The sequence below is a fragment of the Phycodurus eques genome, chromosome 11, assembly GCF_024500275.1.
Source record: "Phycodurus eques isolate BA_2022a chromosome 11, UOR_Pequ_1.1, whole genome shotgun sequence".
NCBI lineage: Eukaryota > Metazoa > Chordata > Actinopteri > Syngnathiformes > Syngnathidae > Phycodurus > Phycodurus eques.
Window position 1 is genome coordinate 5787523 of NC_084535.1, and position 14489 is coordinate 5802011.

At 42.6% G+C, this 14489-nt stretch overlaps 1 protein-coding gene across 1 annotated transcript; it reads right to left on the reverse strand.

Moving 5' to 3' along the window:
* Positions 1-327: 327 nt before the first annotated feature.
* zfand4 (zinc finger, AN1-type domain 4) lies at positions 328-14489 on the reverse strand. Its single transcript, XM_061689500.1, is given in 11 exon segments — positions 328-1237; positions 1768-1885; positions 4506-4560; positions 5430-5972; positions 5974-6618; positions 6936-7080; positions 7407-7593; positions 7697-7764; positions 8108-8183; positions 9532-9860; positions 13752-14489. Coding segments are annotated over 10 exon segments (2157 nt in total). The 5' UTR covers positions 9716-9860; positions 13752-14489; the 3' UTR covers positions 328-1101.

Consider the following 14489-nt stretch of genomic DNA (forward strand, 5'->3'; position numbering starts at 1 on the left):
CGCTCACTTAAAACCTGGAAATACTGCGCTGCCATTCAGCTGAGTTGAGTGGGCAGACACTTGATTAATAATTGACAAAACGACATCACAACGGCAGCTTCTCCCCCCCCCCCCTTTTGCAAGCCTCGTGCCATTTGATTTTTGCATTCAATCGACAAACCGCATAGATGTCAAACTTCAACCACGTCACAGACACATTTTGACCTATGGTATGCATAAGACCATCGAAAATTGGATTCTGGATGGAAAGGGAGCTTTAAGAGTCTTAAAGAGTGTTGACCACTATTTGAGGAACTTCAATAAATTAGAGAAACAAGTGGTTGTATCTGAAGGTATGGGAAGAAACTTTATTCAAAGTCAAACCCCCTGCAGATATGATGACCGCATTGGAGATTTTTGCAACGGCTGAGAATTTTAAAAAAGACAAAATACAAAAGATTCTTATAGCAACCACCACCTTACTTACTAAATACATTTAAATATCCTGCTCCCTTCACCCAACACCCCCACCCCCCTTTATACACAATTATAACTGGCATTCACACAGACACAGACTGCATACTTGAATTTAAATATTTCATGAATAAATATAAACACACGTGGGTGTAGTTCAGTTGTGTGGTTATTTGTATGTTCCCGTTTAACTAGACATTTGAGGTGCAGGATACAATTAAAAATAATAATAATCTATCGATGACAACACTTTATGAGACAAACACAGACAATCAATAAAAAGACTCCTCAGCCCAGAATGTTTAAATATGATATTTCTAAAGTGCATCTGGCCAAGACTTGTCCAACGGAAATCAATCAGCGCTTGTTATTTCTTTTTTTAATGCCTGAATATGCAGCTGATATTTCGCAAAACAACAACAAAAAAACAACAACCTACCTACGTGCCCAAACCGATGGATTCATTGAGCAAATAAAAGGAACACTTTCACATTGATCATCTGCTGTTTGTCCACAATTTTTAACAGGAGAGTTCACCTCGGCTAAGATGGACAAGAAAACCAAAGCACACATCGGTGAATAATATCCGTCCATCAAGGCTGAACGTGTCCTCCTTAGTAGGGTCAGAGGTTTTCGAGAAGAAAGTTTCTAGATCTTAGGCAGCTTGGGAGCGGTGACGAGCGGGTTGGCGTCCTGCAGGAAACGCCTCCCCGCCCCCTTGTAGTCGTACGAGCAGTCGTGTGTCTCTGCATAGCGGTGAGCGGCGCAGAAGTTGCTGCCGCACCTGATTGACCAATCAAAAGCATATCAAATCTATAAATAGCAGTGTTTTATTTTTAATTAAACAACAATACATGGCAGAAGTTGTGACCGAGGATTTAATTTGTATCGCACCCATAAAACGCTTTAAACACACACAGGGACCGACCCTTCAAGATAATTGGTATATTGGCTGTAAATAGGTGTAAATGTAGGAGTGGAGGAACAAATTCCAGATGAAAATGACTTAATTCATCAAAGGCGTTAAAATAGTTGACTAAACTGTTAACGTCGACAAGAAGAGGAGCGTCCCTTTTTAAGTAGTCGCTGTTTAAGGTTGCACGCGGTTGCATCAGAAAGGATGTTCCGCTCAGCCCGGGAGACGCGAGCGATGCACCGTGATGACGCCGCGAGAACGCCGGCTCGCAGCTTACGGCCGAACGAGCGGCCGACGAGGTCGTGTACTCACAGCGGAGCCGAGATGGCCCACAGCAAGGAAAAGACAAGTACAAGGGCACTGAATTCCATTTCAATTTTGGCAACAAGCTCTCGTACCTGCACTCGTAGCTGGAGGCCAGACCTGTCTTCTTGCCACAAAGGAAGCAGTGCTTAGAACTCTTCTTCTTGCTGGCCGTGGGGGCCTTGACTGGAGGTAGGTGGTACGTCGGAGTTCCTGAGAGAGGAGAAAAACAATAAATATATTGAGCCACATAACTTTTAACGGCAAATGAGGAGGGGACGTTGCTGATGCTGTTAACCGTCACACAAGTATTAAAGCTAATCAGCGACTGATGCAATGTACCTTTTGATCACAAGTGACAAGCATATGGCAGCCAAACAAACGGCAGCCTGAAGTCGACGGCTTCACTCAAGTGCTCCCTCTTGTCAAACAGCACAAACAGATGGACTCAAATCAAATGCACAACACAATATTCCATTTTAAGTAATTGCTTCACAAAAAGCTACCTTTGGGTCATACGTGACAAGCATATGGCCGCTAAGACAATCGGGGCTAGCGCAAGAAGCTCTCCATCTTCACTTAGTGCGCCTGCTTATCAAACAGCACAAACGAAACTAAGAACAGTGATAGAATAACCACATTCAAGTCCTTGATTACCAAAAATCTACCGAAATATCACAAGTACATGGCCGCTAACCAAAAAGTGGCCAGTTGCACAAAGCTAACGTAGCAGTCTACATGTACACTCAAGTTTTTGTCAAATAGTATGAACTCAAATGCACAACAGATTCAAAGTAGCCCTTGGTTCACAAAGCTGCTGCTCAATACCACCTCTGTGAAGAGAAAAAGGAACAAAAGTACCAATAAAACTAGTAGAAAAGCTAAACATGGCTTTTATTTATCCATTATTGCGTGCAAGATACATTTTTAGACAAAATCTTCTACTTCCGCATTGGGCGCTGTTCCGCCAACCCAACATGAACACTGGTGTCGTTTGACCTCAATTCACCAATCAGACGGCACAAGGCAGTCAGATGACCGCACTCACAGCCTTCGTAGGCCAATCAAAATGGCAAATTTTGGGAAGAAAAACAGCCACGTGTTTATAGAGACCGAAAAACAACAGCGTCTGCCCAAACGTGCATATTTCAGGCCACTTCTTAATTGAGAAAACACCTTGCGGTAAATTGCAGATGTTTATATTTATTATCATCCGCGCACGCATGATTAGTAAGTCTGTTCAGAAGCAAACAGCTTCTTCATTCATTCATTTAAGTGAATAAAGCAAATAATGTTTCTGTAGGGCACAATGCATGTGTCGTTGGTTTCTGGGAACTTAACTTAAAATGGTGGCAGGTGTGTGTGGACTCCCATATAGTATTAATTTTTATTTTATTTGACATTGATGCTGATTTAAAAAAAAAAAAAAAAAAAAGTTACTCACCATTTACACTTTACTTGAGTAGTTTAATCACTCAGGACCTTCTTACTCAAGTAAATATTTGGACGACGACTTTTTTGGACGACGATGTCGTCAGTGAAAATTGCTGACGAAAGGGTTGTCATACCCTGCTCCATAGTTCTGACATGGTGGTCAACCCGGGCAGGGTTCCATGAAACAGATGTGTCATAAAATATACCAACCGCTTACGTACACATACAATTATCCGTTCATTAAATAAATACTAATATTGTAGAAAATATTTTATTTCAGTAGTTCAATTTCTAAAGTGAAAATCATAGATTCATTAAATACATAGGAATAGTATTCACAAGGTCAATTCCTAACAATTTCTTGATTGAAATTTCTTGCGATAGTGAGATAGTGATTTGGGGTTTTTGTTTTGGTGTTTTTGTTTTGGTGTAAGCTATAATCAAAATAATATTTTCGCAGTGTGTAGTGAATATAAATCATCAGTTTTTTTTAAATTGAACTACAGAAATATAGTTTCCAACAATATTCTATTTTATTTTTTAGATGCACCTTGTGTTGTGTTTTCCATACAAATACTAAATATTTCAATTTCCTTTAACACTGCATACCACACAATGGTGCTCTTAAATTCCAGAATTTGTAAGATGTGCATCATTCTTTACAGAAAACAGTGATCAGACAAAACGCTTATTTTACTATTAATGCGATTCAATTTATACTAGAAGGCATTTAGAAGTAGCACAATCGTTAAACAAAACATACCAAAGAAAATAATTAGATGGTCCCCGTTCATCATACTTTTAAATTGCCAATATTTCTCGAACCTTGCACGGGTACATAAACCTATGAGCACAGCTATATGCAGACACCAGTCCTCTTCTCAGCAATAATGAATACTTAGTTTTAAACTGAAGGCCGTTGCACAAAAACAGCCCGCCTATCAAAGAACACCTTCATAGAATCTTACCAACCACCCCCCCCCCCCCCCCCCCCCCCCTCTCTCTTGACTGAGTCACCACAAGGAACAGATTGGAATGTTTTCTTTTTTCCTCTTTATTTTTTTTTGACCTGTCCTCTTCAGCTGGTTGGTCACGCAGAATGGTGTATCTGTTTGCCTTTTTTTGCTGAACATTTTTCCGGTGCAACAGGGGAGTTTGGGAAAACTCCCTCTGCGGTTGTTTGTACTGTGATATTAATTGGATAACAAACTTGTGAGGGGACAGACACGGGGAAAAGAGAGCCGCAACGTGTAGCAAATATGACGGGCAGTGCCACAAGTGTGACTTGGGAGTCGCTCAATAAACAGTGCCTCAATAAACACTTGGAGGGACTTTAGAGCGCAAATGAAAAGATAGTACAGGGGGTTAAATGTATTTACAAGCTGTGTCTCTTTCTTACCAATTCTCCCGAATGGAGGCATGACTCCCCCGCTAGACACAAGACATTTGTTGGCCTGGGGAAACAAAAAGGTGAAATATTAAAGATGGGAGAATTGTTTGTAGATGCTCAATAGATAAAATTACGTTGAAAACGATCTGTATTTTTTCTAAAACCAGGAGATGTTGGCAAACTTTTCACTCAACATGAATCTCGGTGAAATTCAAGTCATCCTGAGAATACAGGAAGCCCTGCCGCAAACAGCGAAAAAGTGCAATTAAATTGACGCCGCCCTGAATTTTTACAAATCCATATATTGATAATTTAATAGTGTATACATGCATATGTGGTGAAAACCTCAACTAACAGCCCAGCCTAAACTTAACTCCTTCCCTACATGCAAAGATGTTAGTCTCTCAGTCGAGATGTATCACTTCAATATACTTGACACAAATGACTACTTTGCTATTCACCAGGGCTTTGGGACCCATCATGTGGCCTCTTCAGCATTACAGAAAGCTCAAAAAGGTGAGTTTTTAGTGAATAGCGTTATACTTTAGTTTCTAGAGATGGTGAATTTGGGGTTTTTGTTTGCTGTAAGCTATAATCATCAACAATATACATAAAAAAAAATGAAATACCTCACTCTGTGTGTGTGTGTGTAGTGCATCTGTATGAGTTTAACTTTTTGAATTGAAGTAAATTAACTAAATTAAGCTTTTAACACTATTCTAATTTACTGAGCCGTACCGGTCCATGTCAGGCTGGTGAAGTGGTATTGATGTCGTAGTATTGGAGCATTTTTACAATAATCGCACAGAAAATCGTTATCTGCATCCCTCCTCGTAACACTCATAAGTGGGTGCACTCACTCATAAGTGAAGGTACCACTGTACAGTGATGCAAATCCCTCCAGAACAAAAACAGATTGCCGTCTGCTCTCACCGTGTGTGAGGAGGCTGCCGCTCGGTGCAAGGACGTCTGTCGAGCGGCGTCTTCCTGAGGGAGGCCAGGCTGCCTGGAGCCCAGGATACCCTGTCCTATGGGAGTAGCAGGGGTTAAGGGAAGCCCCAGGCCGCCTCTCCGCATGCCGCTTCCGTCAGCGGGCCTCGTGGAGAGAGAGGCGAGGCTCTCCGATTTGCACAGAGAGCCCAATTGCTCTCTACAAGCTTGGTTGGCCATCTTGGTGATGCTTCTGGCTTCCTTCTTGGAAAGAAGCTCGGGCCTCTTGCCGGGCGACTCCACCTTTACGCCCCGCAGGCGCGGCGCGTGACTTGACATCATGGACGGGAGTGGGGAGGGGCTGCCCGGCTTCACCTGTGCTGCGGAATGTACTTGAAGGGGGAGCGTGGAGTCAAAAGGCTGAAAATGTGGCTTTGGGGAGCTGGAAGCGGGTGACAGCGAGGGGGGACTTAAATGGAAGGAAGTGCTGAGCTGCGTTATATCAGCTCTGCTGGTCAGGGTGTCGCCGCCGGTCCCGAGCGTCCAATGTACTGAGAGGAGAGGGCGGGAGCGGCATCTGGTGCGGCGCCCCGACGTCGAAGGCTCGACAAGCTTCCTCCGATTGAGAAGACAAATCCAGACTCAGAGGGTCCGCGAGCTCCCCGAACGACGCGGCGGTCTGTGACGGCGCCACCATCCCGCCAGCTTCCTCTAATAAACTCACCCCGACCGCTTCGCCGACCGGCTTGAGCGGTTCGAACGCGGCTTCGGGCGAACTCCTGGTGCACAACGGAGGGAGTTGAGGGTACACGCAGTCCCTCATAAGCCTGGTGGCGCCGATGTCCAAGCGGGAGACTTTGGGAGGGGGCCGAATCTTTGCGAATGGCGCACACGTCTCCCACGGCTCCTCCTCCTGAAGCATGTAGCAAGACGGCGAAGGGAAAGAGGGAGGCGGTCGTCTCGGGACAGGTATGTGGGAAGACATGGAAGGAGCCGCGCCGGCAGGAGACGAGTCCGGGAGCTCTTGGTCTGCTATGGGAGGTAGCTGTCCACTGAGCTGGCGAGACGGGTTAATCTGCGGGAGCGAACGCAAGAGGCGCTGATGGAGTCGCGTGATGGATGGTGTCGGGTGGCCACCGCAGGGATGGAGCCCAACGGGGGGACGCGGTTTTGCCTTACTCGTCTTCTTCGGCTATACAATAAAGATGTACAATGTGCACAAGACAGTTACAACTACAAAATAATTGTGTGCGTTAAGATATTATAAATATATTGTTAAAGCTGTTTTTGCTTGGGACTTCTCCACTGTAAACGTAAAGAAGCACCACAGCTCTTATTCAAATTATTCAAGCATTTAGGTAGACAATGCGCCTCTTTTAATTGAGACAAAGGCACTATTTGAAACGAGGAAAATCAACATTATGTCCTTACTGACCAATTCCACTCTAAGATAAACTTAACTGTGAGGAGATTTCCAGGCAGAGATGCTGATAAAAATGTCTGTTTTACCTTTTTGTTGATGTTCATGTCTTCCATCTTGGCTTTGAGCAGCTTCATTTTGTTCATGGTGATGGAGTTTTCCAGGCTATGAGCAGCAGCGGAGCGCTCGCCGCCGCCGTCCTCCTCAGTGCACATGTTGTACACCGAGCCGCCACTGGAAAAGCAGGAGCATGGTGGGTGTGCATACGTAAAATGGTGTAAATCGGGATCCTCAGTTTACGGTGAAGTTCTGTTCCTATGCCAAAATTTGTAACCCCAATTCGTACGCAAGTCTACCACTAACTTACGTTATAGTAGTGCAGTCAGAATTACAGTCAATATTTGTATGAAAAACACACCTAGGCCACATATCAAACAATCAAATATAAATCAGTAAGGAAACCGAGTGTGCAGTATTGTGCCATGTGACAGCTCATTCTTGCCCTGCACGTGACTAGAGAAATTTAAATAGGTGGGTCTTCACAGTAATTGAATGCAGACCTGAGCGATTCCGACAGAGGCGTGAGGGAACCATCTCCCCTGTCCACCACCCGGAAGAAGTTGAGCTGATCGCCTTCGCGGTAGACCACGAACGTGACCTGTTTGTTAGCCGAGCTCTTCTCCCAACCCTCCCCCTTTGTGCCCTCCATGGAGTCCACCACCTCTTTCACAGGATCCTCCATGGTTACTGGGAAAAGAAGAAGAGTTTCAGCAGAGACTGCCTGATTTAAAATAAAATAAAAAAATTAAAAAAAAGCTCATGTGGAGCTTTTAAGTTGTCTTTTGTTTACCCCTTCTGGTGTTGATTGGACCTCCCCTCATAGCTAAGACCAGCTTCAAAGTGCAGCCCTCCGCAATGCTGCAAAAAGCACACAAGCTGATTATTAATGCAGCGGGAAAGATAAGTTCCAAAAGAGGCCATGGAGCAAATAAGGCCAAGTTTGGGGTATACATATAGAAGCAATTTCCAGATTGATTTGAATGTTTGACAAACACAAAAAACTTTTCTTTTTTTTCATTACAATCTGCTTCCAAAAGTTACAAAGCGTGCAGTGTTGTGATGGGTCGTGTGGCGAATGAAGTGACAGGCGTACGCAACAGCGGGACAACGAATGTCATTCATTAAGCACGGCTGAATAACAACTCCAGCAGATTTGGTGTCGATGCAGTTATGAAATGTGGGGCTGGCAAAGAGCATTTACCCATAATCATGGAGACAGTGTTCATCATCCAGCTCCAGGTTGTTCCAGATGAGGTGTTGCTGGGCAACTGGGATGCCTTCACAGACACACACACAAAGACGCCATGAGCGAAATCAATAGAGAGCACCACAGGTTTAGAAGTGACCATAGTTCATGCCACTAAAGCTGATTCATGACTGCCCTCTTTAGACAGATCAATGCTACTGCAAATGGAGACCTGATTCATGTAGCCTGCGGTCAATTGCTCATCCAATCGTGTTTAGCTCTGCACTTCTCATTGTTTTTCTATTTCTGCACTGCACTCGAGTCATTCGGATTTATTTATGGCCCAGTTTTTTTTTTTTAATGGTTTTGCACTTTGTTTTTATAAAATGGTTAGAGATGGATGACATGATAGTTCTGTCGCTGCTAAGTTATCCAAGACGCTAAATTGAAAATGTCCTTATACTGGGGCCGATCGGTGTAATGGTACCAACATACACTATTCACAAAAGGTTAAGGCTTTCGAGGAAAACTTTTGGATTTATCTAAAATGCACTCCAACTTCTACAGGTGAACCAAATTTCACCTTCTCTGCACTTGTGACTGAACATATCCAAATGATTAACATTTCAGTACTTTTTGCCTAACTTGCTGTTCTCTAACAAAAGGAAACATTTCGGAAAAGGTGAAACTTTGAGCCATGAACATTTCCAAGGAAGTCCACTTCTATGCCTTTCTGTGACTCTTCCAGTCTCTGTAGCTGTGTTGCAACCTGTTGATGATACTCTGTGACACTCTTTTCATGGATCAAACACTTGCTGTGAATTTTGCCGTTCAGCTCCTGTGCCAATAGCGGGGGAAGATTTACAATTGATGTCAAGTGAAAGTGGAGCTTTAAACAATAAAAAGGAAGAAATTAGGTAGAATTGGCATAAAAATTTGCAGTGGGCGCACACAACATTGCGGTGTAATTGTTTTTTTTTCCCCATAGCGCTTGACCTCACATTCCTCTTGTTTTTATTATTTGTAATACAGCATGCCTGATTTACCTTGTGTTGTTTTCATTGTGGATACTAATGGAACAGTGAATTTCCCTTATGGTTAAAATACATTTGTCATTTTGTGAAGAAATGAGAGCTGGAGAGTCTTGTGAAAGAATGGTGAGAATGAAGGGGTGATCTAAAGAGAAAACTTGGGAATGCAAACGAAGTGAGCAAGTGAGTCGGTGACCTGGCACTGGAGCCTAGCTACCATTTGTGAGTGGGAGTGGTGTGCGCCATCACAGAAACACTGGTTGACGCACCTTTGCACAGAAACAACACTGAGGTATTTTGCACAAGGTCAGACGGACACAGATGCTTATAAACCAAAGCCTGTTGAGGTATAAAATGTTAATGAATTAAAGACAATAAAAGCATTTTCTTCATAACATTTATTCCTACCTTCAAGCCTTTGGATCTTGGCCTTGACGGAGATGATGGCCTCAAAGGGCAATACGCGCAGCTCAAAACACGTCCCAGTCAGGGTCTCGATGAACAGCTCCATGGGGTCGTACAGAGGAAGCTTGTGGTGAAAAGCTCCCACGCGGTCGTCGTTGAAGAAGGGAGGCTCCTTCCTATCGGTCATCTCGGCGGGTGCCAGGGGGGTTGGGTGGGCAAGGGGAGCTTTAGGAGGGTAGCCAAAGCAAGGGTGTGGCCCAAGCTGAGGGAGAGAGGGGCAGGTTGTGCTTCCTGGCTGGGGGACTGTCACTCATCATGTGGAATGACCACAACTGTAAAAAAAATTATAATACTTTTTTAAAAAAATTATAAAAATGAAATTGGGGGGAAAAAAATACTTGGTTACAAAAAGTAAGTATGTTCTGGACCCCTTCTCAAATTCGTATTTTTTTTTTTTTTGCATAGTTTCCCCACTCTAATCTTAAAGATCATCAAACAAATGTAAATATCAAACCAAGATAACTCAAATAAACCAAATGCAGTTTCTAAATGGTTATTTTATTTATTAAGTATAAAAAATTTTTAAAGCTAACTGGCCGGGTGTGAAAAAGTAACGGCCCCCTAAATCGAAGAACTTGTTGGGCTGCCTTCAACAGCGTCAACTGTAATGAAGCGTTTTCTATAACTGGCAATGAATCTTTCACATCTGTGACGATATTTTGGTCCACTCTTCCTTTGCAGATTTTTTTCAATTTAGCAACAATGGAGGGTTCAAGCATTAATGACCTTTTTAAGGTCATGCCACAGGATTTCAAATGGATTCAAGTCCAGACTTTCACTAGGCCACTCCAAAACTTTCATATTTTTTTAAGCCATTCAAAGGTTGACTTGCGGGTGTGTTTTGGATCATTGTCCTGCCGCAGAACCCAAGTGTACTCCAGCTTGAGGTCACTGAACTGATGGCCAAACATTCTCCATCAGGATTGTCTGGTAAAAAGCAGAGTTCATGGTTCCATCAATCACAGCAAGTCGTCCAGGTCCTGAAGGAGAAAGCAGCCCCAGACTATCAAACTACCACCACCACGTTAGACTGTTGGTATGATGTTCTTTCTGAAATGCTGTGCTACATTTACGCCAGATGTAACGAGACGCACACCTTCCAAAAATGTCAACTTTTGTCTGTCAGTCCATAGAATAGTCTCTCAAAAGTCTTGGAAATCATTCAGATGTTTTTTTTTTCTTTTTGGCAAAAGTAAGACGAGCCTATGTTCTTTTTGGTCAGCATTGGTTTTTGCCTTAGAACTCTTCCATGGATACCATTTTTGCCCAGTCTCTTCCTTATTGTTGAGTCATGAACACTGACCCTAACTGAGGCAAGGGAGGCCTCTAGTTCTTTAGATGTTGTCCTGGGTTCCTTTGTGTCCTTCTGGATGAGTCATCGCTGTACTCTTGGGGTAATTTTTGCAGGCTGGCTACACCTGGGAAGAGGCACTACTGTTCCATGTTTTCACCATTTGAGGAAAAATGGCTTTCGCTGTGGTTCGCTGGAATTCTAAAGCTTTGGAAATGACTTTGCAAGCATTTCCATACTCATAGATGTCAATTACTTTATTTTTGTCTATCCTTGAATTTCTTTGGATTTTGGCATTTTGTTTCAGCTTTTTGAGATCTCTTAGCAGACTTCATTCAGTCAAATGGTATATTTAAGTGATTTCTTGGGGGGCAGGTAATGGGGGGGGGGCGGTTGGGGGCATTAGTTTTTCCACACAGGGCCAGGTAACTTTGAAAATTTTTTGTTTTGTTATCTTTGTCTAATATTTACATTTGTTTGATTATTTCAAACAAAGTGAGGAAATTGTGCAAAAATATAATTATTTAGAAGGGAGTCAATAATTTTTGCACAACGCTGTATACTTTCAGATCTATAGGTCAGGTGTAGCTTAAAGATTTCTCTACAAGACTTAACGTGTTTCCTCATAGAGTGGCTAAGAGCATGTATTTAACACTCCTGGTACATAGTGGGTTAAACTGAGCCACCTTGAAAACAAAAAATCCAGGAAAATAAAATAAAAATAATTACTTATTATTACAAAGAATCCATATATCGCACATTTTTTTTCTTTAATTACATACACTGGTTCCTTGAGATACGAGATTTGTTCTGTGACCCACACCCGTAACTCAAAACAAACACTTGTATCTCTACCACACCCGTAACTCAAAACAAACACTTGTATCTCTAATCATCTTTACCCATTAAAATGAATGGAAATACCATTAATCCGTTGCAGCCTCTCAAAACAACAACAACGTTTGTAATGAGCTTTTTAACAAGAAAAATAACACATTGTGCTGCCTCTTCTGGGGTCCATGCCTTGGCCACCTGTATTAGGTCTCATTTCTTTCAAGTTCCAGTGTGCAATAGCACTATCATGAATACATATGCAGGCGTTTACATATTGGGTGCATTATAATGTGTCATTATGTATCACTGTCAATAATATATTTCAAACCTATATTACAGAATGATTAGCTAGACAATTTTCATTACTTACCACATACAAACATCTTAATCTTGTTTTGATTTTAATTTATTTTAATTCTTCATCAGTCCTGCTCTTTATTTTTGTTTGTACTTTGTTAGTTGTTTCTTTGTTATTAATATAAGTGTATATGTTAAAATATTGCTGCTGTGATTTAGTTTCCCTTACGGGATGAATAAAGTCCCGAATGTATTGACGAGCATGAAAACTAACTAGAGAAGCTTGGCAAGAGATCAGAAAATGTTACTTAAAACACTCACTGTAGTTAAAGGAGTTCTAATGCTGCTATTGATTTGATTTGAAATTCCACCTTCATCTCGTGAATAAGTTTACATTATGGTAACACAAGATGGCGGAAGAAAAAAAAAAATTGCACCTCAGTGCAAGTCTGAGTGTACAATGGCCTCATGAAACATTCAGACACATGGAAGGCTTTGGCCAAAAGTCAAAGATCAGGTGTGTTGCAGAAGGCCGTCTTATTGGCGCTAGTTGAACCCGGCCTGATTGCGCTCGGCACAGTTCGACAACTGACAACACCACATCCCGTGTTCAACATCCTGAATTTAAAGAATTTTACAATTTACCCTCTGCTTTTACAAAAATAGGAGCGTAAATCATACCATACTTAATACAGTAGAATAAATAAGATTGTCCCTTTGTTATAACGCTAAACAAGTACATTAGAAAAGTCTTGAAATTTTTTTTTTTTTTTTAATATATTTAACAAAACAACCTCAGACATCATGAGAACATTTAACTTTAGTTTGTCATCTAAATGCATGCATAACTGATCACAGTGATTGCATTTTAAGGCACAAATCTTCAAGTCACAGACATATGTAACTGATAGTAGTATTGTACTTTGAAATTAAATCAAATTATAATAATGCATATCCCTTATAAAGCATTTTGTAAAACACCTAGGAATTAGTAACATACCATTTTCTCCAAGCATAACGCTCAAAATTCCCCAAAAGATTAATAGCATTTCCATTCCTTTAAATGAGGACCGATGATTTGAGATACGAACTAAACTTGAAAGGCAAGACATAACTATTGCTTATGTATTTTTGCTTAGCCTGAGAAGGGGGGACGGAAACATTAAGCTCAGTATGATGCAGTGCAGCGACTACAAGCGCAATGACAGCATCAATCAAAACATCGGTGTGGCGGCCTGTGAATGCACACCATCCTTGAGATGCACACACAAAGCTGCAACAGGCATACCTTTGTGTCATCATCATCAATCTTGTGTGTGTGGTGGGGCAGGTGTACATAATTTTGTGGCCACCCGGTGCACTGTAGCCTTTTACAAGGGCTTAAAAAAAAATAAAAATAAAAAAATAAAAAAAAAATAAATGATGCCAATAGGAAATTGTGGGATGTCTTGCTTTCTCGGTGGAATGCTCGTCAATGAGGCCTTTGCGAGGACGTTTGTAGAAGGCCATTGCCCTCTCGTGAGTCGCTCACAAGCTACACTAGCACAAAAGGCCACAACAAAAGTCAAAATGTCGCGTTTAAACTATTACAAAGCAGGTTAATGCAGGCAACTGCGAAGAACATCGAGCAGGAGTCTCGACGCCGTTCCAGTGTCTTCTGCTGAGAGAATGGTCACCTATGGTGAATTTAAACATTCCGTTGTTAAAAGTAGCTTGGTGAAAGTGCTGCTTAACGGCTTACCGTTAATAACAAGGCTGCGAGCTGCCGTCTAGCCGACGCTGCCGTCCCGAGCCGCCGCCGTCGTTGCCATGTTAGCCGACAACTCAAACAATGGCTACCGCTGCACACATACGGCCAGCTAGCTAGGCTACACCCGCCGTGGGCTGCGTCCTCGCTCCCCGTGTGCCGGTGTCGCTGTCGTGGGCGGTGTTACGTTCGCGAAAACAGAGCATTGCATCACGTTCTACGCCATAAACGGGAACGAACTCCGGTCGAGTCTGTTGTAGGTCGCCGCGAGCCGCGACACCGTCGTACCTGTCACTCACACCGAGCGGGGTGGGGGGGCTGAGCGGCACCTCCGTGGCTGATTTTGATTGACAGCACGTGACCAATAGCTGTCTGGAACGGCTCCAAGGAGGGGGGCTTTGATGTGGTTGACACCAGATTTAACTCATCGTTGTCTAGAATGTTGATTATCGGATGTCTGAAATGCTTAGCCGTTGGTAGGGAAGAGCTCGTTTCCAAATTGAGACGCTTTATAAATATCTATTTTAGCCTGCCATTCCTTGTGTATACACTTGACGTATTAGGGCTTGTGCGACACCAACTTCCGCCATCGGCAAAACAGCTCAAAGCACTTTCTTCCGGTTCAGGTGACTGGCAAGCAACTGTAGAAATACTAAACTTCTAACACTGTCTCTTGTTTTACACAGGATGGCTTCAAGATGTCATCATCTAATGTTTAGGCTTTGTTTCCAT